Genomic DNA, 27443 nt, shown 5'->3' with positions numbered 1-27443 from the left:
ACAAAAAGAAAACTCTGCAGTATGGTAGTGATTTATAGGATGCACTGCTTTAACGTTTGATGGTGGTTTTCACGAATAGGGTACAGTATATAGCCTATATTGAACAATACTATAAAAGGACAGTTAACATTTTTTTTGATGGGTTTGTTTATTTATTTTGTATGAAATTAAGCATTTTTGCTTTTTGGAGTATGTCTAAATAAATTATAATTTTTTTTATGTTGTAAATATACCCACATTCATTAAAGTACATTTTACAAGCAATGGTTTTTAGTATTTTTACTTTTAAACAAGTTCAATTTAACGTTACTTGACATTTCTTTGAGAAATTTTTCATTCCAATATGACTAGTAAATTTCAAAAATAATAATTTCAAAGCAATATCCTACAAATTTTAAGCAGATTTTTTGTTAATTTTGTAGTCTGTCAAAATTTTAGCAATTTGTTTTTAAAGAATCTTATGCTTCTCAAGACTGCATTTAATTGATCAAAAACGACAATAATGTTTTTGACAAAATATTAGTTTTTTTTCATACATATATTTTACAATGTGTTTTATTCATGGGATTGTAAAGCTGCATTTTCAGCAACCATTACTCCAGTCCTTCAGAAATCATAATATGCTGATTTGGTGGTCAAGAAATATTTATTTGTATCAATTTTTTAAAGTTATGCTATTTAATATTTTAGTGGAAATCATGTTTTTTTCCAGTATTTTTTGTATTCTAGTAGTGTACCCTATTCATGGAAAGTATTTGCCACCTATAATACTGGATCCATCCTTATGTGATTTTTCTCTATATGAGTGATGCAATAAAATAATTTCCCGGAACAATCACTAAATAATCTTCATTTCTCAGCTGTGTTTCTCTTGGGCCATTTTCCAATTATGTCATGTAGATCTTCCTTATTCCCTTATGTTCCACTAATTAAACTATTAAATTCGAACTTGTCATTAATCATGTTTCTTAATGAACAAGTTCATACCCCTCTAGTTATACTACCACTAAATATAACTCATACTCCACAAATGTGGGAACACAGAGGCTTGTTTATGTAATGTCGTAATAAATGCTATGCCGAAATATCTCGATGTAAGCACAGCCTAAAATGATCAACTTTATCTTCAGATGATTGAGGTGGTATTTTAGGTTTAAATGTTGCCACTGAGCACTCGTGATCATGGGAAATATACAAACACTGTGTTTAAGCAGCATAAGCAACAAATAAAACTAGTGGTGAATCTCATGAAATCTGTCAAGAACATGTCCAGATATTAAAATTAAAAATGATATATATATATATTTTGCCCTATGAAACTGAAGATATTTTGACACTGAAGCTTATTCACCCTTAAATTATTGTTACAAAAATGTTAAATACTTCTTCATCATTAATGTGTGATTAATGTAACTCTCATTAAAGTTAAAAAAGTATTTGTCTGTTCTGATAGAATTTGTAGTACATTATAATGATTTAAAGCAAGTATTAATTATTTTGCATGTATTTTTTTGCAAATATGTAATTTGTTTATTTTAATTATTGAATATATTATTTTGATATATTTAGAATTGTATAGTTTAATATTCTTATATTAATTTACTACAGTAAAAACATAGTATTTCATTAGTAAGAATATAATGACAATCACTGTGGGGGAAGAACAATTTTGAGGTGACATATTAAATAAAATATTTTTTTTTAAAATAGTTATAATGATCCTGAAAACAGATTTTGTTTATGCAAAGTATAATTTCTAATCTTACTGTATTTATTTTGCACTAAAAAACTGTTTGTAAAATATGTATATATTTTAGTAATATTTGTACCTTTATGATAATATTTTTTAATAAGTCTTAATAAGTATTTTTGTATATAATCTGTTTTAGTAATTTGTATTATTTTTATATTTCGATTATTTGATAAATTCATATTCCTATATTAATTTAAATACTGTAAAAATACTGCATTCATTAGTTAGAATCTAATAATATTAGTGAGAATCTAATAAGAGTTATAAAAAAAACAAATAAAATAAAACAATGAGGCAAATTTGATTTCGTCTTTATGAAAAATGGTCAAAGTGCAAAAAAAAAATATATATATATTCTCTTGATTTTGAAGTGAAATGTTTTCATGAGGTTCACCCTAGTATGAACTCCTCACAGGAGAAAAATGTGTCCTCGGTGAAAGACGCCTGTTATGATTCTGCCAAGGACTTTTGTGTGTGTGTGTGAGTGTACAGTATGTCCCATGTATCTCAGCATGTCCAGCCATCTCAGTTTGCCAGAGGAATTGTGCTCCTGCCAATCAGTCCCTCGCTGTCATAAGGTGGGCCGTCCCCTGCGCCGACAGCCGTGCTGCACATCGCATCGTGTCCCTCCCTTCAGCTCCAGAGGGCTTCTATGATGACGGCTGACCGTTGAGACACTCTCGGCGCAAACACTGAGCAGGCTTCCACCAGTCCCCGCTGTGGCACCGACAGATGGTGCAGTCGTCCACCTTCACTTCAATGCCAGCTGGGATGATCGTCGTTCCAGCGAAGCAATTTGGACCTGTCACATGGGAAAAAGGAGGAGATTTTAAGGAAGAGGGAATGAGCCTCTTTTGGAGTGGAATGTCGGGAGTGACTCACGGGAATTGTGAAGGCGGAACCGACGTGTGGATGTTTTTCACAGCCATGCACCGATGGGCTTGTTTTTGTAACACTAAAGCTCTTTTGCTCTTCTCTTTTCCTTTCTCTCTAATTCTCCCCCTCACACACCCATCCTCTCGCTGGGATGCTTTGCATTCTAATGCGCTACAGGCTGCAGGGGCTGCTGAACAGTCATGCTGACGCTATGCGTGATCTGAGCGTGCTCCGCTCATTCTCTTCTATTGTGGCCTTCAAGCATTGTAGACCATGAGCTCTGCATAAAAACGGTCAATTAAGAAATACATTGAACCGGTTAATCACTTTTATCATCCACTGTTATAATTAAGGTCATCTCTTTCATTCGTAGCGTGTTAAAGCCAAGTTGTAGTCAGAAGCCATTCTTTCAAATGTGGGATCATTGGATCAAAAGTTACTGCCCATGCTCATGCCTTGTGTTCCACCTCAATAGAATATCGTGTTATGACTTTAAAACACTGTTGATGTGCTGGGATATTTGAAATATGCTTTTGATTGCTAGCACTACACATTTTCATTCCTGCTTCATATCTATGGGTTTTCATAGATGGTGGGTTTACTCCGTAGCTCCTGTGATACGCTGTCGCACTCAGGGGATGGAAAGCACTGGTTCAAATCCTGTGTAAAACGATTCGACAAAATGGTTCAAATCTGCGTAAAAGGCAGTTGAAATGGCACGGTTGCATCGACAAATGCCTTTTGATATGAGTTTTGCATTTGTTAACACTGTCGGGTTGGTTTGGGGTTGGATTTGGTGTAGGGCATATTTCTAACACGATAGAGCGTTTCGTTTTAGCGACAGTACCCAGATATTTCAATTCTGAACTGCCGCAATATGTAACAGAAGCTACGTAATAAAAACACAGCAATACTTGCCTATGTCAACGTAATAAAAATGTTCCAGAGTCACATGTTGAATGTGTTTCGGTGTCACGCAGTGGACATTTCTCTTTTAAACTGGCGAGACGCGCAGTAAGGTACATAAGGTGTTGCACAAAAAGCGCACAGAGGTTCATAAAGTTAGTGAATTTTGTAAAATGGACATGGCCTTGGTTTGTTTTTTCTTTTCTTTAGTCTCTCAAGTCACGAATGCCATTGTGTAAATGCAATTCAGTTTTAAAAATATGCATCTTTATCCATTATGCTTTCTGTTCCATGGACTTTCACTCTATACAGTTTAGCAGCGATTAAACAACATTCATAATGTTGTGACTGAATCAAGTATTCCAAAGAGCCTTGTAATGAGTTTCTATATAACTGCAGATATTAATTTAGTCAGCAGCACTGTTAAAAATAAGGTCAATGTGACTAAACATGGTGTTGCACAGTTCCAAGGGTCTGCTATGATCATCATTTACAAGAACACTTTAATTTTTATGCAATTCCTCACATCCTTCCCCCAATGAGCAGATATTAGTGGCCTGCTGTGGATTAAACCCGAAGCGGTTGGTATAATTGCTTAGCAAATATCTGTGTGTTTATGTCCATATTTACCCATGTAAATTAGCAATGATCATTTTTAAATGATAGCAAATCAAAAACAGAATAGGCTGACTCAATGTGTAGAATTAATCCCTGTGATGAGTTTACCCAGTAATGCCTTTTTAACCATGAAATTAAAAGCTGAGCACAGCCACCATTGTCTGAATGTTTCTGAAGATTTTTTATTTGTGCCTTGCAAGGAATTGACATCAATATTTTACAGATTGGAATTACATATTTATATTTTTATTTTACATGCCCTTGTTGCTGTATAAATATACATTTAAGTAACTGAGTAATATTAATAACGTTATTTAGCGAGAATTTAGGTAAATTGTGACACTTGCCATTAAGATGAGTAGGAAAAAAATGTTCCAATAGACCCCGTTTACTACAGGATTAGAGTTCACAAATCATTTGTTATTACTACATTGAAGTATATGTAACATGGACACTAAAATAAAGTGTTAACTAAACGCTTATGCATTTATAAAATGCATCCTTGCATTTCCTAAAGGCTGGACTTTTGCTTCTACTAAACTGCTAAATGTAATTTACTTTATGCAAAATTTCTAATATTTATTTGCCTGTGAGTGGTGCATTTCTTTGTTATGCCCTGCAGTCTGTTACAGAACTTGACCTCTGATGACCTCAAAGAGGACTGAAGCTGCAATCAGTGATCACTGTAAATCAAAATCTATAGCAAGAGTCAAGGTATGTGAAGATCATCATCAATCGATATAGTTTAGTCAATTTAGGTTGCATTAAATATTAATATTAACTTTAGCTTGTGCGTTAAGGCTACAACAGTTGTACTAATTAGTCTCATTTTAGTGATAAGATGTTTTCATAGATACGTATCTTATGAACAAATCGGATATCAGCATAAATCTTGATCCCAGAACCTTGTGGGCATATAGAGTTCTTTAGAGATAATTGCACTAGTGTGGTAAATAAGATTATTGTGGATTTACTCTATTAAAAGGGGTTTAACAGAATACCTGCAGTGTAAATCGTAGGCGTATGATTATCACAGTGCAGACTTTTATTTATTTATTTTTACATCAAGACTTTTTGTAGGTGGGATCAGATTGGAGATTCAGGCTAGCAGTGAGTTTAACAAGACGCAAGGTACTCAGTGTTTATCCACTTGCTTTGCTGATCTCCCAGTCAGAAATTATTGTGAATTATTAACTGTGTCTTAAGGGTTGACTGTGAGCCTCTGATGATCTGTTAAGTATTATATAATGGTTTTAATTGCCCACATCCGTAATCTCATTTGACTTTTATCAAACTTGATAAGAGCTGATTCAGATTGCGCAAGATATTTCACCAGCATTGCAAGTTTTTATTCGCTGCTTTATTCAATGCTTTGCAGAAAGCTAGTAACCCGGCTAACATTCTCGGAATGCTCTAGAAAGGTTTTCCAGTAATGTTCATAGAACCTTTGTTTAAAGTTATTTGAGTATATTGTTAAGTATTTAACAACCTTTTTTTACCAAAATATTTAGTTTGTGTTTCAGAAGGTTCAGAACAGTTGAACTTCCCTTGTTCACATAACCACTGAACATTCAAAGAACATTGAAATACATTTTTTTAATAACTTTAATAACAATAGCCAAATGGTTATGGCAAGGCTCAATTTGACATATTAGATCGTCTATAGGGACCTTATTCGTATTAATTCTTCATTATATTATGTTTAGCTATACATTTGGTAGTTTGTGCGATGGCTTCGTAAAATATGGGCACCAGCCACTGATCAATCAGGCCTTATTAGAAAAGATTACTATAATGACGGGGATCTTGGTAATCAATAATGATCTGCAAGAGCCCATATTTCATATTGAACCTTTTCGAAATTTGTTGTTGAAGCCCCTCACAGGCTCACACTGTATAGACATTTTAAGCTCAATTTGAATGAAGCAGTACTCTAAAATGTCTTTTCTGTGGAGCTTGGAGGATCTTAAAGTGCCACTGTTAAGCATTTCTTTGTAAACAGCAATTTCGTCTACATATATGCGGCAGACGGATTTTTTTTTTTTTCCTTTTGCAAATGTTGTAGAGCTATGACTATTTGATAATGAGATATGAATAAGTTAACCATCAGCTCTGAAGAAGTGTATTCACCATACCTGGCCCAAATCAGCACTTACAGAAGTAACATTTCAGCATATGTGTAAGGCCATTCTTGATGACAAGCAGTCCTTGAAAAGTACTTCTGGTTTGATGTGGCAGTATTTCCTGAAATACAGTCCTCACTCTATGTCAGTAAAAGTCAGTGGTGCCTCACATTTCAAAAAGAGTTCAAGCTTCATGACCTCTTTTTACTGTGGGGGAAAACAACTAGATTGCCTTTTAACCACATCACAGACATGTTAATAGACTTGCAATAGGGCAGCAGGGTTAGCGGTGCACAAATTGCTTTACTGCCTACAATATTCTGCATGCTCCTAAGAGACCTGAAGGAGTCTTACATGCACTCAAATATTTGATTTCCATCAGTAAAAATTATGAGCTGTTGGCAAAAGTGCAAAAGCAACCGTTTCAAGGGGGGTGCAACAGAGATGCGTGCCTACTAGCCTAGCCAAGAGCGGTTATTCATCATCCTATAGAAAAAAGCGTCACTAGTGCAAGGACACCTTGGCCAGGTGGACAGGTACCAAACAGATAACGGATAAGATCGTGCTCGATGCCATTCCTTAATGACCCAGACATCTGTTTTAAGACTGTAGTGGTTTATTAAGAAGATCAAGTTCTTGATTACAACATCACTGCACATTGTGTGAGATAAGGTTGTAAGATGCGTTTTTATTAGTTTGATTACCAGTTAAGGGATTAGAATGAGAAAGCAATATTATGGGGAAAAGGCTTGTTATTTAGCCAGAAGCAATGGTTTGAAGTTTAAAATGCATGTTTTCACTTTACAAGAGTTTAACTGATGGGCTGGAGTACTTGTGGATTATTCTGATGATTTTATCAACTGTTTGGACTTTCATTCTGACGGCACCCATTCACTGCTGAGGAGACACTGGTAAGTAAGTGATGTAATGCCAAATTTCTGTTCTTATGAAGAAACAAAATCTTCTACATCTTGGATGGGCTGCAGGCAAATCTTGATTTATGGGTGAACTATTCCTTATACATATTCTGTTCGGTCTCTCATTGTGACGGCACCCATTCACTGCAAAGGACCCATTGATGAGCAAGTGATGTAATGCTACGTTTCTCCAAATCTTTTTTGATGAAGAAATAAACTCTCCTACATCTTGGATGGCCAGCGGGTGAGTACAATTTCAGAAACTTATATCCCACACAGTGTTACTTTATAATATATTATTTATATCATATAAGTACTGTTATTATAATATTTTTAAATGTTCAATTTTCATTTTACTTTTAACATTTTTAGTAATTATACCATGTGCTTTTGTCATTATTTATTTTTATATCAATTATAGATTTAGTACTTTGTATTACTTTTTACTACTTTTTATTTTTACTACTGTAAACAATAGCAAAATAGCAAGTCCTGTAACAGTATGAAGTATGGAAATTAAAAAAAAAAAGTGCTTCATTAATAGTGCTTCAATAATATAAGATTTGGTTCACTTTACATTCTTTCTGTTGTCTGGGTAAATAAAAAAACAAACAACATATTTTATTATTTTGACACAATGTGATTGAGATTTTAATAATATGAAAAATATTCCAAATCTTATGTTTCTTCAATATCAGATATTGAGGGTAAAAGAACAGATAGCATAAAGTTACACTGAAACTACAACTCTAATATTGAATGGCAAAAACCACAAAAGTGATTACTTCTGTCTCAAAACAAAGTCGCTCTAGGGTATTTTCAGAAGGTCTCAACAGTGAACTGAGTGAAAAAGACCAGTCGGCCTTGATTGTACCTGGCCTTGTTTCGCTTTAGCTTGAATTGTCAAATATTTTCTCTTTCACATAGCAATGCGGTTCAGTTAAACCCTTGAGTCTTTTAGTAACTAATGGTGGCAAAGGTACGAATACAAAGTGAACCTGAAGCACTTTTGCCTTTACGGCGTACGTATGAAGAGAACCAAAACAATGGGCTTAAAGTGAACAAATCTCTTCTGCATTTCATGAGAAGGTTTCCATGTGGAGATTTATTAATTGCAAACATGTGACTACACTGAAGCAAGCAGTGCATACAAACTATTTACAAAATGTTTCAGATCACAGTCATCATCATAGGTGAAGTTACTCCTTTGCAGTGGAGGCCCACGTCGTTGCCCTCAGATTAGCCTGCAACCTACAAGCAAGCAATTACTATGGTAACCACTGAAGCTACTGAGAGATGGTTGCCCACGATTGGCTCACCCACATAGAAACACGACCAGTTGTCTTTCCAGCAGCGCACGAACTGAGCTTAGTATAGATGGTCAAAGTTCTTGTTAACACGGGTTTTAAAAGACTGCATCGTGTGCCAATGTTTAGAGGCATAATTTGGTAATTAGCATCAGCAGCAAGCCAGCACATCACTTTTTCTTGAGGCTATTTTAGAGTTTTTGAGGTTCAGATTCACTTCAGCAAAAAAGTACTGTATTCCTGCGAGGTTCATTAAGAGAGGCTTCAAAACGAAGTGATACTTCCAAGGCTTTTTTTCATTTTGACGTGACACGCGAGAGTCAGATGTGAGATATGTTTATGGAAGTCGAGAATTGTGCTATAAAAAACGGTGCAGCCATGTCTGACTTTTGATTGACTGAGACTTGGCATTCCCAGTGTCGTTGATCCTCTGCCAGCTCTGTCAATGCCGGGATAAGTGTCTCTTGACATTTACCGTCTCAGTTTGTCCATGTGGAACAATCTTAGAGAGATTACATGACAGACTGTTTAGAACAGCTCTTGACCAACGTTATTAGAACTGATTGAAATGAGATAAAGTCTCTCTAGCTAATTATTTTGCCTTTCTTTCTCCTACAATCGCAACCGAATAAAGCCAAGCAAGTCCTTAGATGAAATATTCCGTTTATGCCATTTCAGCTTTGATTAAAATGAACCGGAATAAAAAAAATCCTCATGAATTTTAAGGGTAGTCATTAACATTATGGTGCAAATACTTTTATTAGTACTTTAAGTGCTTTACTATAAAGTATTGGTATTATTGTTATTTTCCCTGTGGCCCACTTATAACATTTATCCTTTATTTCACAGACAAGGCTTAAGCCTAGTTCTAGATTAAAATGTAAATCTGAGCTGTTTTTTTTACCCGAAACAAACTTGCACTGATTGATCTTAAAACATATCAATGATTTGTTTTTGGCTTAAGATGCACACCATGTCGAAGGCATGTTTATAAAAATTACTTAAATGTCCTGATTGAACTATGGCATAATCTTAGTTTAGAGGAATAGTTCACTCAAAAAGTTCTGTCACCGTTTACCCTCAAGTAGTTCCAAACCTACATGATTTTTTTTTGTTCTGCCAAACACAGAGGAAGATATTTTGAAGAAAGTTTGTAAACAGGCTGTTTTGGGTCATTATTGATTCTATAGTAGAAAAAAACACTATGGACGTCAATGTGGACCCAAACAACAAATTCACTCGAGATAATTTTTACATTTGGGTGAACTATTCCTTAAGGCTAAACCCTATTTATGAAACTGGGCCTAACTACCAAAAACAGTCTGAATATATTTTTGTGACCCTTAAAATTAATCAGGCTGTTATGTCATCTGGAATTGAATTTTTTTCTTTTTTTTATTATATTATATCAAGATTAATTTAAAAAGAAAGAAGTCTTTCATGCTTACCAATGCTGCATTTATTTGATCAAGAATACAGTAAAATTATACAGCAATATTATGAACTATTTTTGCAGTTTAATTTACCTGTTTTCCTGTTTTGTTTATAATTTTTTGAAAATTTAAAAAAAGTAATTTTTTAATTTTACATTTAATACATTTTTTTTAACAAGTGCAAAAAGTGCATCATTCCTACAATGCATTAGATTTCTTTGATTTACAATTTACTAAATTCATTTTCCATTTATTCCAGGATTTAGACAACTAATTTTCAATTCCAGCCAATGAGTTGAAAAAGGAGCCAAATACTCGTTTATGAATTTTGCCTGACCCTGGTTTAAATGTCATCTTTGCATGAGAAGCGCATTACGTAAATGCAGCAGCGGAGATGAAGGTTTGAGGTCTGAAAGGATATTTTATTATATATGTAATACATCGAACACTTTAATCTCAAAGTATCAAGTGTAATGTGATTCTTTCTGATATGACCCCTTTAAAGATCTTGGAAGCAGACTTGGTTATTTCCTCCAGGGGACGGGCTTCACCGCAGCCTCCCTAAAATGCCAGCACCACAAGCTCATCACCGTGCCCTGTCTGCCTGGATTAGTTCTCTTCCAGGCTGTAGGCGAGGTTTGTGTATCTGTGTGTGCGTATCTCTGGCTGTCTTTCTGCGCTAGTAAAGCAGAAAGTCACAGCCGGTCTCTATTTAGCAGCTATACCTTACACCACACTTCTGATTGTAATGTGGATCCTGGAGAATGTAGGTCAATGTGTGCTAGAAGGGGAAAAAGGAGGGAATTTCATAGATTTTAAAGTTGCACTTAGAAGATTAGATATGATTTTTCTTTACAAATCTATTTTCAAACATGTCTCCTGAGGCGCTCCGAAGAGCAGCAAGATTTCTTTAAAACTGAAGACAGAAACTCGGCTGCAATTTGCGAACTTGATTCAGTTTTATCCTGTTAAAATCTATTATGTCAAACAAAAAGGTTAGCTGTCTGATCATATAATTTTTATACCTTTAAAGCGTTCTTATTTTAAAGCAGCTGTTCTTTAAAAAGCATCACTTAATAAATCTAATATTGGTAGCACATAATTTTAGGGTCTCTTAACTAGTTGCTTGTTAGCATGCATATTACTAAAATATTAGCCGTTTATTAGTAGCTTATTATTATAGTTTATAGATTTAGCCATCAACTTTTCAAAAGTTGCTGTTTAATGTTATTGCATTGAACTTTTTTTTTCACCCTATTACATTTGCATTACATCATAATGCTCATATTTGGAGTGAATACTTATCCACAAATACCGCACTCAAAAAATGAGCCTATATTCGGTTCCAAAAAGTAATACAAAAACTGTTACAACTGAAAGGTTGACAAAAATATGTAATAACATAGCATAACAAGATATTTAGAAGCGATTCTCAAAAGGCTAGGTACACCAACTTAAGTAAAGGATTTTCAACACAAGGGTTAAATCTATGTCCTCTACAAGCAGCTTGGCCTATAAGCATTGTGCCGATCAACATTTTATTTATCCCACTGATTCACTGAGCTTACACTTTGTATTTGTGCCTCTGTATCGCACTGACTCAGGGATATCTCTTGCCCTTGGCCATCCAGTGAGCCATTGGAATCCAATAATTGTAATTTTGGAATCGGGCCTTGCTGACTAGTGCATCGAGACGCAGGAGATAGAGGAGTCCCTATTGGCCAATTAATCCTTCTTAGCATGGTCTTAATCAATGGGACACTGTTTATCTGAACCAAATTTCCCCTGTAATTGAGCAGAGGATTGGTAATCAGAGCTCGCTAGCAGGTGATACCGAAATCTAATAGAAAGTTCGAGTGGGTTTTAAACAACCTGTGCATAGATCTGTCTGTTTATACCGCACCATCACATCCACCTCACTGCTATTTCTTGAACACTGATACATGCCAGTCAGCGGAACAATTCGCTCTCCTTTGGGATTGTAGAGAGAGCCCTCCGAGGAATTCTCTAAAGTACACCTTGCAGGTATTTTCGTCTTCTCCATAAAACCTATAATAGGAAATAGGCCGTTCTTACCGTTTTTACAGATGGGGCAGCACTGTTCTGGCTCATACACCGGGTTGACGCACTCTGGTACTGCACAGTCAGCGACCACACAATGCACCTCATTATTTGGCTCGCAGCGACACCATTCACAGGGCGAAGGCTGGGGAGACAGAGAAATATGATACGGTGAGAGACTCTTTCACATTAGACATCACGGTTAAAATCAACATGAAATCAAATGGACTCTATTTTTATATATAAGTGCATTTGATTCCAAATGAAAACAGTATGTGAAAACGCTGGCTATGTGTTACAAATCTTTCCCCCTTTGAAATCCACCCCTCTAATGCTGGCTACTATGTGCGTTACAACTCAGAAGTTTGGGATTGGTACGAATTTGTAATGCTTTTAAAAGAAGTCTCTTATGCCAAATTTCCACCGCAAAGGTGGCAAAGAAGTACTTCTGAAGTAGCATTAGGTGCTTTTCAAAAACTATTTAATGTTCAGAGGTGGCAAGAATTTGTAATGTATGTTGATATTAGGGACAGAGATTTTAGGCATCAGAGCAGGTAAAATTCTGTCTGGCTTTTATGCAACTTTATGTCTTCACGCAGAATTTTGAGCAGTCACAGGGTAACCTGGCCATGTAAAGACAACTTAATTACCCTCATATGGTTATTTCATCAAAATACTGTAAAACTGAAATTGTAAAATATTATTGCAATTTTATTATTTATTGCTGCAAAGCTGAATTTTCAGCAGCCGTTAGTTTTCAATGACTAATAATTCAAATACAGCTTTCAAATATCTCTCAGTGTTGAAAACAGTAGTTTGTATTACTTTACTTTCACTCTTTGCAATGCATGCTTGCTAAAAGTATTTTTATGTCCCTCCTCATTTTTCTGTTATTCTATATTTAATTGCTCATCCAGATTTAAATATGGTTGCAAAACATTTCGGATTGACCCCTTTCTTTTTAGAATAAAAAAATATTTTGGTTAGCATGCATATTTCTTCGGTATTGCAGATTTCTTTGGTATTGCGTGACTTTTGTGAGATCAGCTTATAATTACTATTACTAATCATAAATAATTCAATCAGGCAGTATCTAACCAGTGAATAACAACAGATGTAAGTTGAGACCGTCCTGTTGAGTGCATACTTGTCGGTGGAGATAGCCCAGATTAATATGTGATTAGTCCTACAATGGATGTCTGTAATAAAATACACTACCTGCTGAATATTACATGGACCCCAAATGGCCATAAAATATTAAGTTTTAAACCCACAAAGCCTACTGTGCCTTGTAAAAATATTTAGACCCTTAACAAGTTCTCTCTTACAGAACTGTAAATCTTACACTGAAATTTGGTTTTCTGTTATAATTTCCAAAACTCTACACACTTTTACTTTCCACAGTTTTTAATTTTCTGCAGAGACATCTTCTGCAGCATTTACGTCTATTGGAGTAAGTATGTACCAGCTTCCCACACAGTTCAGATATGTTTTAGTCTATTCTTTTTGGCTGTTGAGGCGAGTCAAACTATGCTACTTCACAGTTGGTATGATAATGCTTAATGGTGGGCAGTGATAAATTTGCATTTGCCAAATAGTTTTGAAGACTTAAAACGAAATCATGTGCTAGCATTATTATCAGTTAAAAGCAATAGTTAACGGATTTGTTTCGTACGAACATGCATCTCTTCATGAGACCATTAGTGTTTTTATCAGCTCTTTGGCCTTTCATTCTGACGGCACCCATTTACTGCAGAGGATCCGTTGGTGATCAAGTAATTCAATGCTAGATTTCTGTTCTGATGAAGACATCTTGGATGGCCTGTGGGCAAAATCTTAAATAAATCTGTGGGTGAACTATTTTTATACATCCATAAACGTCACATTTGTTCTCTATTTGTGCCACAATTTACACCACTGTTGTGCAGATTTGGTTGACTAATGCACCTTTACTCTGTTCTCAGCTCCTGAACTCTGCAGCCTCTTCAAAGTGATCGATATGCTCTCTCTGGCTTCTCTCACCGGTCTCCTTTATGTTCGCACAGAGAGTTTTGAGGTACGACCTTTTCAAGGAAGTGTCTGTGTGGTTTGATGCATCTTCCACATCCTGATAATTGAACCAGCAATGTCCACTGGGGCATTCAAACTCTCGGATATTATATTGCACACTTTTATTCTAATTTATGCACTTATTTGAACTTCTGGAGTAGTATTTTTGAAATATTCTCTAGTCTTTATTTTCACAGCAGTCCTTTAGAATAATGGTTTCTTAACTGTGGGGTTCCTCTCCAGAGAGTGTGGAAGTTATTTTAATGATTCACAAGTAGAGGCCAATTGTGAGGCAACTTTGTCATCATTATGGCAATTGTTTCCTATCTATGTAAATGTAAAAATTATACAGCATGGGGATTGAAAATGTATGCGAGCAGCATATATATGTTTTTGCATTACATAAAAGCATAATTAATTAGACATTTCTGTAGTTAAAAATAAGCATTGCTGATTTATAGGACTCTATATATATGGTTAGGCCACAGTCCGATTATCTGACACATATTGCACACAGAACTGAAAAACACTTTTTTTGATCTTACTTAAGCTTTTATGTGATTGGCTGACTTTACACAACCTCTGGGAGTCGAGAGGAACATGTTTTTTTCATCAGTCTGCCTGGAAACCAAGTCTTGTTTACAAAGTACCGGCATGATTCAGCAAGCACTTGTGAGCAAGAGCTAATCACTGGATTTACAAGCATTTGCCAGGTTAGTGCCATAACATTTTTTATTTTTTCATTTCATGTTTCAATCCAACTAATATCTCAACTAAATATGAACAGATTTGTATATTTAGCATTGTATGCTATGTCTGTGAAATAAGTAGGATTTATTTATTTCAGAATGGCAAATTCTGATGACAAAAATTATACACATTTTCTGCTTTTTATTTATTTTTATTATCATTTATTTATTTGGTGCAGGTGTTCACTGTGACTGCTGCACCACTACATGATTTATTTAATTTTTTTATTGATGTTTAATAGCCTTTATTCAAGATAATACTTACTTTAAATAATGCTTTAAAAACAAACTAAACTGGCTGGTTGCTTTTCCAGTATATCCCAGCATCATTTCAACAAAGACAATCATTTAAAAGTTTGGGGTCAGTGAGGTTTATTTAGAAATTACTAATTTTATTTATCAAGGGTGAATTGAACTGCATGGTAAAAAAAAGTGAGCTTTACTGGCCGTATTTTTACGTTTACTGTTAATTTGTAATGTAAAAAGAAAATTCTGTTTCAGCAAAAATATTAAGCAGCACAATGGTTTTCAAAACAATAAGAAATGTTTTTTGAGCACCAAAACCATTAGTATGATTTCTGATGGATCGTGTAACACCGAAGACTGGAGTTATGGCTGTGGGAATTTCAGCTTTGTCAGAAATTCAGAAATAAATTACATTTTACAATATAAAATGGTTATTTAACTTATAATGAATTAATTCACAGTATCACAGTTTTTAGTGCATTTTTTATTAAATCAATTCAGGATTGGTGGGCATAAGAGACTTCTTTTAACAACATATTAGTATAATATAAAGCTATTGTGTTTATAATATAATTACTTATTAAATACGAAATTAAAAACTTAAAATCTGGAACCTTGCATTTGAATAAATTGCGACGTATTATTGTAGCAGTCTAATGATTCATTCATGCATTTCATGTATTCACAGAGGTGACACCGACTCATGTCTGTGCCAGCGTGGATCACAGCTGAAGGTCTCGAGGACAGACAGAGATCGGGACCCCTGTCCTGGCAGCGGTCATGCCCTTTAGTCTCTGCACACTGTGTAAGTGGCACGGACACTAATAATCCTCTGTTCTCCATTGATAACAGCATCCAGTCCAGTGGGACAGAAGCTTGTGAACTTGCCCATACAAATCATTTGTAATTGTGCCAGACTCTTCGTAGAGCCAACACAAGGCAAAAAAAAAAAAAAAAGGGATATAATGGGCAGCAGTCGGCACAAACGTCTGGTTTTCATAGCGTATGCTGTAGAGAATGCTAAGATTAACATTCTCTCTGAAATAAAACAATCTATGAACTTAAACCTTTCACTTTTGACAGGGGCACTTGAGAAATGTCTTAAATGGGTATTATGAGATTCAAAGTGTACTACTGCAGTACTACTGAAAAACCATCCTTACAAAGTATTCATTACATTCATTCAGTACAGGACAAGAGGGTCATAAAATGTTCTGCTGAAAAGAATCTTTGTGTAGCTAGGCCTGGATCGCTCTTATTGTAGAGGCTTTACTCTTCCCAGAATTATCTGCTTACAGTATTATATATTATTCAGCAACATAGCTCCAACTAAATGTAAGCAAATCAGCTGAAAGGAAAAGCGAGAGTCATTTCATGAAAGAGCCATTTCCCTGCTAAATAATGCAGCTTAAGGATGTTTGCTGATCTTAACTGGTTTGACACATCTTAAATCTCTTAAAATGATCCCATTTTATGACATATTATATATACATGACAGTAGCACTGGACTTGAACTTACTGATTTGCCTCAAACTGATTATTACTACTGATTATAAAACAGAAAAGTTTTGATCATTTTTAGTTTTCACACAAATTCCAAGCTATACTAGTGATAACAGTGAATTCCGAGTATTCTACAAAAAATAGCTTATACTTTCCATATGCTATTTTATTACAAAATATTTTCATTCAATCTTTTTATGAACACTCATGCAGCCTTGTTTAAATGACTATTAAAATAGCCAGTAAATAATGCTTTTTCCTACCTGATCTCAAGGCATAAATGTACCTGGCTGCATTTTTGATCAAGACACGAAATACGTACCAATATGTACATATCACTGCAATTTCCAAAAGAAATGAACACTAGAGGCAGTAATGAACACTAGAGGCATCTCTCTTTGAAACGTGCAGTAAAACATGCAAGTACGGTATTGCACAAAAAGTACAATTTGATATGAGACCAAGTTAGCTTTTTCACTTAAATACAGTTTAAAGTATGTGTGTTTATAATGTTATTATTATTATTTAATTTATGAAGTGGCTCCATAGATTACTGACTCATAGTCCTTAGCACTAATTATTCAAAATGTTTCAGTTTGCTTCACTTCACTTCATGCCTGTACTGCTTCCAAGGCAACTGTTGATTAGTTTTGATGTGTGACCAGTAGTGGTTTCATTTACTTTGTCTCTTGTCTCTTATTAACATGCAAACCAAAGCAAGCATATCCTGCACATGGTGATAATGGTGCTACATGCATCTATCTAATACATACGCTCTCTCTCTCTGTGTGAGTGTATGTATAAATATATAAATGTTCTAGAGACAGTATAAGCAGTAGGTGAAAGTTAAGTTATAGGAAAAAGATATACGAGAAGTCGTACTTCCCATGTAATCTTAAGGCAGTCACTGCTGGTGTAGAGAGAGTCTTGAATAATGTATTTGGCATTCTGCAGGTAGTGATCTCAGTCTGAGAATTTATTGAAAGGCAGGCAGACAAGTGTATGAGCACGGCATTCTGCACAGGGTTACACGTGTAAAAGGGCGTCTGTGACATTTTCGGTCTGTTGTCCGATTACATTGATTGCTTCATGGCTCATGTGATTAAAAAGATTTCATTTCTGAGGAAACGCCTGTAGTATTAGGACGAGTTAGCTAATTTTACACCTGACCAGTTACATTTAGATTCGTCGACGCTGTATGAGTCAGTTTAACACTGATGGTTTTATCTTGTCACGGTGCACAGAATGAGGAAGCATACTCTTTTCTACTCCAGTGGACAATGACTGGGCCTTCATTGTTTCAAAATCAACCTAAGATTCGAGAGCTTTTCAGCAGCTAATAGCATCACATGGTCCTTCAGAAATCATTCTAAAATGCTGATTGGGTCCTCAAGAAATTATTGAATGTCATGCTGAGTAATAATTTTGTAGATTTTTTGTTAAATAGAGTGTTCAAAAGAACATAATTTATTGGAAATACGAATATTTATACTGTATTTATTTTACTGTAAATACGTTTTTTACTTCCCTGTTGAGTAGAATTAAATAAAAAAATGGGTAACACTTTATTTTAGGGTCTCTCAACAAGTTATTATAATGCATGTTACTAGAATATTAGCCATTTATTAATTAAGCACATATTATTGCCTTATTCTACATCCCTAATCCTACCCAATACCTAAACTTAACAACTACCTTACTAACCATTGCAGCAAATTACGTATTTATTTGGGTAAATGTGAATTAGCGTTCCCTATTCTGAAATCATCTGGGCCAAACATTTGAATGGTAGTGTATGTGATTTTCACATAAAATGTTGCAAAGTGCGAGAAGAATAATGGTTGAATGCTTCCAGCTGACATGCATTGTTAGTATGTATGAAATGATCTGTAGAAGTTAAAAGATTAGTTCCCAAATAATTTAATTTCTGCCATTATTAGCTCACCTTTGTTTTTTCCTATATATATATTCCTATATATATATATGTATTTATATATATATATATATATATATATATATATATATATATATATATATATATATATATATATATATATATATATATATATATATGTGTAACGAAAAAAAAGATGCTGTTGTAATAGTTGTAATATAACAAGTTTACAGTGACCATAAAAGTCAAGTCTAAAACTGGACAAAAACTTATTGATAATGGCAACATATGACTCATGCGCAATAAAGTAGAAGTAGTTAATAATTGGTAAAACAAATCAAACTAGTCTATAGTCACTTTCATCATTCTGTTATGGTGTTCTGAGTTTTTGTTGGACTTTGACAGACATGGCCACTCTTTGGTCCTACGGAAATTTCCACGGATAAAATAACACCTGGGAAACATTCCAAACTATGGCTCTGGAACGCCATGAGGCTGAGTAAATAATGACAGAATTTCCTCCATGGGGCCTCACCACAGATTTGTGTGGGCATGCTGGCTCCAAAGTGGTAAAAAAGATGTTAAAACCAGTTATATTCACTAATGGTGCCACTGATGGCTCGTGTGTACTGAGATTGAGTCATCAGATCCTCGTGAGTTTTAGCACAGATGCTGAGCTGCATCGTTCTGACAGCATTCTGGGAAATGTAGTTCCAGACATGGGGGTGACTAAAAGGCTCATGCGAAATGCCTTCAGAAAATGTTAAAGATCACGGTGGGTCGCAAAGATTGCATTCCTATGTGACTATGTTAAAACAACACCAGGATCGGGGGAATACAAGACAGAGAGGATGGTGGGAAAATGAAGATACCGAAGTGACCAATGATTTCAGCTTGAAGCAATTGGAATATGAGATTAAACTTTTCTGAATCCATTTCATAGTTCCAGTTTCTGCCGGCCTACTTGTTAGCTTTTAATCAGTGTTTTAAATTAAAACCATGCTGTTCCTCAGGCAGTTGGATCGGAAAATCAATTTAAGCAATTCATTTCAGGTTCTTTTTATAGCTATTTCCTCTCACAGGTGTCAGAGTTTGCGAGTACAGTCACTAATTACTGCTCAATGTAGCATATGCAGATGAGAGGGCAACTTATTTTGTGTGCATGTGAGAGAGAAAAAGAGATGTATGTTATACTTGAAACATTTCTAATCAATAAACTATAGAAGCCTGTTGCTGCCACAGAATAAATTAATAAAATGCAATTTAGACTTTACAATACTGCAACACTGACTTATTTTGAAATTCTTCATTTATATCTCAGTTTGCGCTTTGTCTCTTTCAATTCTGAGAAAAGTAAGAAAAGTGAGACAACACAGAACTGCAAGAAACTCAGAATTTGCATAAAAAAGTCAGAATTTGTGCTTTTTCTCGCAACTCCAAGTTTACGTATCACAATTCTAAGTGCTTTTTTATTTTTTTGTGCCACAGGATTAAAAATTAGTCGTGACTTTTGCGTGTTTATATCTCGATCAGACTTTTCATCTCAGAATTGCGAGAAAAATATCTAAACTGTGAGATGAAGAGTTGCGATTAACCTTTTTATTTTTCTGTCCTTTGGTGGAAACAAGCTTCCACAATAAACCAATTACTCTACATATCAGTTTGAATAAAGTTGCAGTTTCTAGACACTGATAGGCGCTGATGGAATTTATATTGACAATTCATCGTTGAATATTCAGCATGAAGAATGCACTGCCGCCTGTTCTGAGATGCCAGCGCACCGTTCCATTGTTTAAGCACTGAGCGATGTATGTGACAAGACCAATCAAAACCTTGAGGAACCGAGAGTGTTATCTTTTAATTTACAAAACAATGTTTTTTTCTGAATGCAATCCAATGAAAAGACCATATGAAATTATATGTTTCATTTTATTTCTCGTATTTATTTTCTATAAGCCATTGCCTCAAATCTTCATTTTTCTCACCCTCTCTCACAGGTTTTCCCCTCTCTGGTGATCCCAGGCGCACGGACGGGATCATTCAGAGCTCACATCCCGGCCCTAGTCTTTCTGCCTGGGATCTGAACTCACCCTATAGCTCCGGCCTCTTGCTTGCAGCTGAGCAGTGGCTGGGGGTGCGGTGGTGGAGTGGCTCGCTTCCACGGCTGCTGGGGAACCCTGTAGGTGAAACACCTACTAAGGGTAAGTTTCAGAGCTCTTAGGGAATATAACACAACAGCAGAAAAGGAACCACTACCCCCCTGCCCCCTAAAATCACCACAATTTATTACTTGATCATGCGTCTTTATGTTACACTCCCAGTGTCATGTATGCTGTTCTCGGGATTAATTGGCCCCAAAATGTATTTGGACACTTTATTTACATTAGTTGCAAACTATCAAACCATGTAGTATCTGAAAAAAGAAAAGGAAAAGTGATTAGTTATAAAACAATAACTGGTCCCAATTCTCCTTGGGGTCAGTAAGATTTGTTGTTGTTTTTGTTTTTGATCTTAAAGAAATCTCTTGTGTCCGTAAGACTGCATTCATTTGATAAAACAATACTGCAAAAATATATTTTAAAAGGTTGTTTATTCCTATGATGGAAAAGCTGAATATTCAGAAGCAATTACTCCAGTTAAAATGATCCTTCAGGAATCATTCTAATATGCTAATTTGGTGCTTAAGAAACCATTATTATTATCATCAGTGTTTAAAACAGTTGTGCTGCTTTAGATTTTTGTTAACCCTGAGTTTAAGGATTATTTTATGAATTGAAAGTTCTAAAGAATATGCATTTATTTTAAATAGAACCAAATAACTAAATAGAACTAAATAAACTAAATAGAAATGAATGTCTTTACTGTCACACTTGATTAATATAATGCATCCCTGTTCTATTCTATTCTATTCTATTCTACTCTATTCTGTTATTTTATTATATTAATTTTGGCCTATTTAAAAAAAAGACAAAAAAAAACACCTTGCCACGTTGCTTTCTTACTAATATCTTACTGACCCCACATTTTTGAACCATAGTGTATGTAAAAATAATAGTGATAGTTATAAATGTCTCTTCTTTTTCTTTTAATATGATCTAAAAGAGCTGGTATAGAGAGAAAAGGTGCAGGTTCAGAGCAGTGAAGTAATTGGCCTTTATAGTTTATTCTCTCAAGGTTTCGATTGGCAAGATTATAAGAACATGCTCTTCCTGAACTTTCACTGGAACCTTGTAAAAATCAAGACAAGTATTGGAATAACTATTGCCGTGCTTTAGAAGGGATGCGATCAGCTCTGTTGTGTTGGTATGAATCCTATAGCTCTTTCAATCTCCCTCAGCCTGGAAATCGTGACATTTTAAAAAGCCGCATAACTGTCCGGGTCAAGCTGGGTTACACACAGGTCAGCGTGCATTGCTTTGATAATGCACTTCAAGTCTTTCATTTGGAAATCCGTCACTCAGCTGTCATTCGCAGCGATTAGTTACAACAAAAAGCTCTACTGACTGATTGGTCTGTCTCATTCCACAGTGAAAAGCCTTCTCCGTGTGTAAGATTCATATCTCAGTGGGGCTCCACCCACTCCTGCCGAGCCAAGTAAATACAGTCCTCGCCAAAGAACGGCTGAGGAAATGCCAATGTAGCCCACACCAAAGGTTACCCTGTCGGCTTCTTTTAATTGGATCAGCTATCAAGCGCCGTGATGCCCTTTGATTCCCGCTCGCAGCTGGACCTCGGTAGTTGCTTTTTAATTCAAAGAGATCTCACTGGACACTATTGAGTGATGATGCCTCGTTTGGTTAATGCGCACGTCAAATTCAGAGCGGAAAACTGATCAAAAAGGGATTTTTGCTAGTTATGAATTGCTCGACTTTGTTTATGGGTTTTCAATCAGGGTCTCTTTTGAGAGGAGGTAATCAATAGAGCCAGATAAACCATTTTAGAGGTAATAAACGATTGTAAGTTGTCCTTCCACTCAAGGTTGGAGAGAACATGCAGTATTGATGGACCTGATCTTTTATCAACAGACTTACATGGGCAAATATGTCTAGCTGAAACATGCGCTTGCATCAAAACAGGGCTAATCGGGCGCCTAACAAAGATGGATTCAATTTAAAAGTCTATGTGACCCTAATTAAAAAGAAACTGCTTGACTTCGGCACTCTTTCTCCACAAAAAGTTTCCTTAGATGTTGGTGCCTAAATGAAGTGCTCTAACCTTGCCAGCTTTTGTAGATTCTAATTTGATTGGCATTAGTTGGACTAACAAATTAAATACTCTGTCTTTGTTTATTTAGAGATGTGGTCCACAAATGTGAAACTGAATACATCTTGACACCTCAAAGGAAACACTGTGTATTGCAATAAAATGCTGATTTTGTCGAAAAGCAGCTCTGAAGCCGGCCAGCCCCGTGTTGATACAACAAAACCGGTGACTGATAATATATCAGATGGTGCCGGATAGGAAATTCATCACCCAGTGTGGGACTGAATTACACAGACCTTCCACCCCACTGTAATTCTGATATTAAACTGGTTACGTAGTCCATGATAATTATCTTTGCAATACATTTAATGTCAGGAGACAGGTTGCCTAAAAAGGCCTGAATTTACATTATCTCAAGATTACGCTCAGTGAATCAGATGTAAGCATGAGATGAATGCTAACGTTATCTTGTTCTCTAGAGAGAGAGGATTCAAGATACATGTAGTGCAAAGCCATGAAAAAGATCCAAAGCATTGCTGCTAAGATTAAATACATAATTAGCAATCTGGCCAGTGAAGTATAAAATATCAAAAACATCAAAGAACATTTCTTATGGCCTGTTCTTTCTACTTAATATATTGTGTTTACCCAAAAATATCTTTTTGAAAACAGGATTTTCCCAGTGTCATCAATGTTTACAACTAAATACTGTTTTTTTAAATACAAAAAATATTTATTTGATAAACATTAGCGAGATGAAATCTATAAAAGGTGCTAATAAGTGCAGGAAACAATCTAAAAGGTGCACTTGCAAGGTGGATTCCAAAGACTGATTTTGTGCGTGATGATTTATTGCTTTGCCCTTTGTTGATACCTAAAACTTATATTAGATTTTGCACTTGCTGAAACAGCCCACATTAACCCTGGAAATGAGCTTCGTGGGTGAAAAAAAAAAAGTACTTTTACTGTTTTATCTCATCAGTTGCTTTCCTGGTGTAGCGGATTTCAATTCTCTGACATGAATACTTCTGAGAGATATGAAAATGTAATATGTACGACCTACTATTTGCAACCCTGCCAGTGGAAATGGACCGAAGTCAACAAGAGTCCTGCTGATGTTATTTCTATTTTATATACGCTACACATTATTAGATAAACATCTAGTACTTGCAACTGCTTAATAGAAGACTTTTGTCAAATGTGTGTTCTGCTGATATGAGGCCTAACATTAAAGAGCTCACAACATGTAAAGCCTGATAAAGTGATCATGAAATACCAATGCATGATTTATTTGTCCGTTCTACGTCTTATGAATCTCAAGTTGGCTGAATGGTTCATCGTGCAGCATAACAGTAATGTATCTATCTATGGCTGATAGGTCTTTTTAAGAACGTGCAGTGCTTTTGTTGTATGATTGATGGGTTTGCTTTCTTCTTCCGATCAATATAAATAACTTGAATCTAAAATCAAGAGAAAATGCACACTAGTTTCAAATGGATTGCTTTGTCAAGTGGATTGTTTCTGTGGCACAGCTCTAATCAAATTACAGTTGATAGTGATGGATAGGGCTTATCATGATGAGCCACTAAGAGTAAAACAAGCATAACTATCCCACAATATCCCATACTGCACTCATGCACGGACCCACCCACGCAAATGCATATATTTAAGGACGTAGTGGTGCAATAGTGGTCTTGAATGTCTGATTTTGACATACAGTAGGATGCCAGAATATGAAATATATATACGAAATATAAGTCACGTATGCTGTCTTGAGGCAAATTTGTGAAACTTTCAGGCTTGATTATTAAATTAAGTGTAAAGTACAATCCACCCACTATTTAACGGAAGGCTTGCCCCCTCTAGACATTGCATGTCCATGTGATTCTCCACTGTACACGGTTGAGGTTTCAGCTGAAGCGCAAGACAAACCTAATAATTAACCACAGGCGTGCAATGCTAAATAAAAAAAATAGCCCCATATTCGTGCATGGAATAAGTATTCTGGTAATTGGGAGGCAGCGTGATCCTACCTTGAACTCCTCCAGGATTTTGTAAGTCTTCCCTCTATATTCACAGAAGTTTTTGACCTCCTTGCATTCGGGGCAACAGCCGTTGTGTTCCACCTTGGTGCACTTGGGGTGTATTTTGGGGCACTCGGGTTGGTCGCAGACAGGTCCGTCCTCCGTACAAACGCACGGGCAGTTCGAGTGGCCCGGGAAGAAGCGTTCCCCGAGCTTGTACACGAAGCCACTGTCGTCCACGCAGCCTTTCCCTCGGTAGTCATCGAAAATGATGTCATTGTTGGCAGTTCTCTCGGCCTCGTCCGCGGCGGGATAGTCCTCGGGGCCGACAGAGGCCGGCGAGACAGCGGCGTTCAGGGAGAGCAGCACGACGCAAATCGCCGGGAGAAAAGGGCCCATCCTTCGCCGCGGCAGTCTGGCGCATTCAAGGAGAGTGTCTCAGGTCCCTTAAGTTGTAAGTCTCCATGCTGCAAATATGACACTGAAAGAAACGTAAACAACCCGTGCTGAACATGCGTTTTCTTTACGTTAACTGATAAAATCGATCGTCACGCTACGATCAAAGTACAGTTTGCTGATAAACGTAACCGTGTATAGGGACGAATGGGGAGTGTTGTAACAATGTGTGGGTTTTTTTTTTCTATTTGTTTGCTACAGCAGTTGTGAAAAACCTACAGTAAACTGTATAAACGAGTGTCAAGAGCATAGAGTGCCACCTACCTTTGTCCTGGCGTGAGTTTTAAATGTTGCGTAGGAATTTGTTGTGGTGCTCAATTTGACTTTATTTGAATAATGCTTAAATTTGATATTGCAGTTAAACATGATTAAACACTGACATTTTCGAGATCGCCTTATCCTTCGCATCCGTCAATCGCGACGTGGTCGTGCAGATAGCAAAATAGACATAAGATAGAATAATCTGAAGGAGCTGGTTTCAGGGGATCACCAGTTTGTAAACCTGACGTTTTGCGTTCTTTCTTTTTCCTTAGTCCTCGTGGGAAACTTCTACTGCCTTCTCATGGTGATCATGTATGTTGGTTATTGCGTTCGTGCAGCTCATTTCTAATTGGTTAAACGGATGGTGTAACAACTCACCCGATGTTACAGCACTCCCCGGTCTCCCATGCTGGTTAATATCTGGTAATGATCTGCCATTTGTTCCCATACGGAATGCACCGAAGATACCCAAAGACCGACGAAGAGCCAGCTCACATAAACGAGGTGCGTTTCCCTCCTACATTATGTGTTGGCTCTGGTATTAGTGAGCTCTGTATCGCGAGGAGGTGAAGATATTACTTCAAAAGAAAAGCGTGTGTGCGAGAAAACAAACGCCGAAGAACAAAGTAGGTGAATCAACCAAAAAAAAAAAAAAAAAACAGATAATCGCAGGCAAAATAGACCGTGCTCAACAAAGTTAGCCAGGATGTGTATTTCCCAGGGACAACAGGTAGCTCTCCAGCTCCTAATCCCTCACAGCACTGCAGATAGGTGTGCGTTGACCATGTCCTTACATTTCTACGCTCTGAATTTCATCTGCTCCAAGAGCCCTGGAGAAACGACACGGTTTCTGTGTCATTAACGAGTGCGTAATGGGCTTCGGTCCAAATGCCTCTTCACTCGTGAAAGCACGAGAAATTAACCATAAAACGGCAGGGTAGTGTGAGATTCAGCACTCAGAAAAGCAGAGGGGCTGCCAGAGGAGAGCACTTCAAAGAAAGAGTTTCTTTTTTTTACACCGAAAGATAGTATTGACGATACGCCTAGTCTATAACAAAACGACTGCCCCTGGCGCGCTGAATGCATCCGCGCCTGTCTCGAATGTGGAGGAAAAAATGCATTTTTAGCAATTAATAGTGTCGTGAACACAATTGTTATTGCATTGAAGTATCGCAATGAGCACGGATGCGTTTTAACCAAGTGGCTGGACTCGACTTACCGCGTTGAAATGTCTGGTTCCACTTTGTTGGAATCGTAATCAAGCGAGCAAGTGCACCTTCGTGATGATAAGACAAGAAAAATCATTCCAATTCGAGTTGGTGCGAAAAATTGCTTACTCCAACAGAACAGATAATCCGAATGTCTATAATATTTACAAACGAAAGCTGATCAAGCCCACTTTAGAGATGACATATCCAGAAACGCAATTATCCTTCCCCCGATCATTAAGTGACCTCTCAGAAAATGAAAAAGGAAGGAAAAAAGATCCAAAACATCTGTACAAAATGCACTTCCTTCTCGTGATCATCTAGTCATCCGCGGCATTTAAATCAACTCCCAAATACCGCAGGTGGAACAGTATAACGCCATTTGGTCTTCGGCACCTCCACCGAGAAAACAATTTGATGCCAAGTTAATAAACGAGAATAGATTCGATAGCATTGCGTTTCCCCAGCGCGAAAGTAAGTTTATCTACATTGGAGATGCTCGCGCCGCCAGAGCAGACAGGAAAGCATCGTCTGAGACAGCGCTACTAAGTTGAGTGCGGAGAGGAACGAGAACAGAGGAGCGTTTCATCTTCAATAGGTCGCCTCAGTGAGTTCAGCACCGCGGACAGCGCCGGAGCCGGAGTTCAGCACCACGGATAGCGCTTAATTCCGCACAGGATCGAGCTCGAGTCGTGAAACGTGCAACAGGACAGTCCCTCTGGACCTTAGGAAATCTTCTGCTACTCTTATTAGGCGTTTTCGTTCGTAAATAAAAGGAAGTCATCGAGACCAGTCAGTAACTGCGGATTTTAGGAGTACTTTAGTGTTAATTGTAAACTGAGACCACAGAGATATG

At 36.5% G+C, this 27443-nt stretch overlaps 1 protein-coding gene and 1 long non-coding RNA gene across 6 annotated transcripts; one reads left to right on the top strand and one right to left on the bottom strand.

The window, feature by feature from the left end:
- Positions 1 to 604: 604 nt before the first annotated feature.
- vwc2l (von Willebrand factor C domain containing 2 like) lies at positions 605 to 27443 on the bottom strand. 5 transcript variants are annotated; one of them, XM_043248262.1, is made up of 5 exons: positions 25758 to 26424; positions 24672 to 25143; positions 20526 to 20627; positions 12010 to 12139; positions 605 to 2555 (listed from the first exon to the last, which is right to left on the bottom strand). In XM_043248262.1, the coding sequence occupies exons 2-5, from the start codon at positions 25059 to 25061 to the stop codon at positions 2404 to 2406; spliced, it is 774 nt and encodes a 257-aa protein (XP_043104197.1). In that variant the 5' UTR covers positions 25062 to 25143; positions 25758 to 26424; the 3' UTR covers positions 605 to 2403. The 5 variants fall into 5 exon arrangements, with proteins under 5 accessions (XP_043104197.1, XP_043104198.1, XP_043104196.1 ...); XM_043248263.1 differs by lacking the exon at positions 25758 to 26424 and adding an exon at positions 25383 to 25727; XM_043248261.1 differs by lacking the exon at positions 25758 to 26424 and adding an exon at positions 26599 to 27443 and having other exon boundaries at positions 1835 to 2555.
- On the top strand, positions 14707 to 20557 carry LOC122351304. The gene is made up of 3 exons (XR_006251732.1): positions 14707 to 14756; positions 15727 to 15843; positions 20433 to 20557. It is a non-coding gene; the product is annotated as an uncharacterized LOC122351304 (long non-coding RNA).

This window comes from Puntigrus tetrazona, chromosome 9, assembly GCF_018831695.1.
Source record: "Puntigrus tetrazona isolate hp1 chromosome 9, ASM1883169v1, whole genome shotgun sequence".
Taxonomy (NCBI): Eukaryota; Metazoa; Chordata; class Actinopteri; order Cypriniformes; family Cyprinidae; genus Puntigrus; species Puntigrus tetrazona.
The sequence above is the reverse complement of the archived record's forward strand: the minus strand, read 5'-3'. Positions and strand labels throughout refer to the sequence as shown.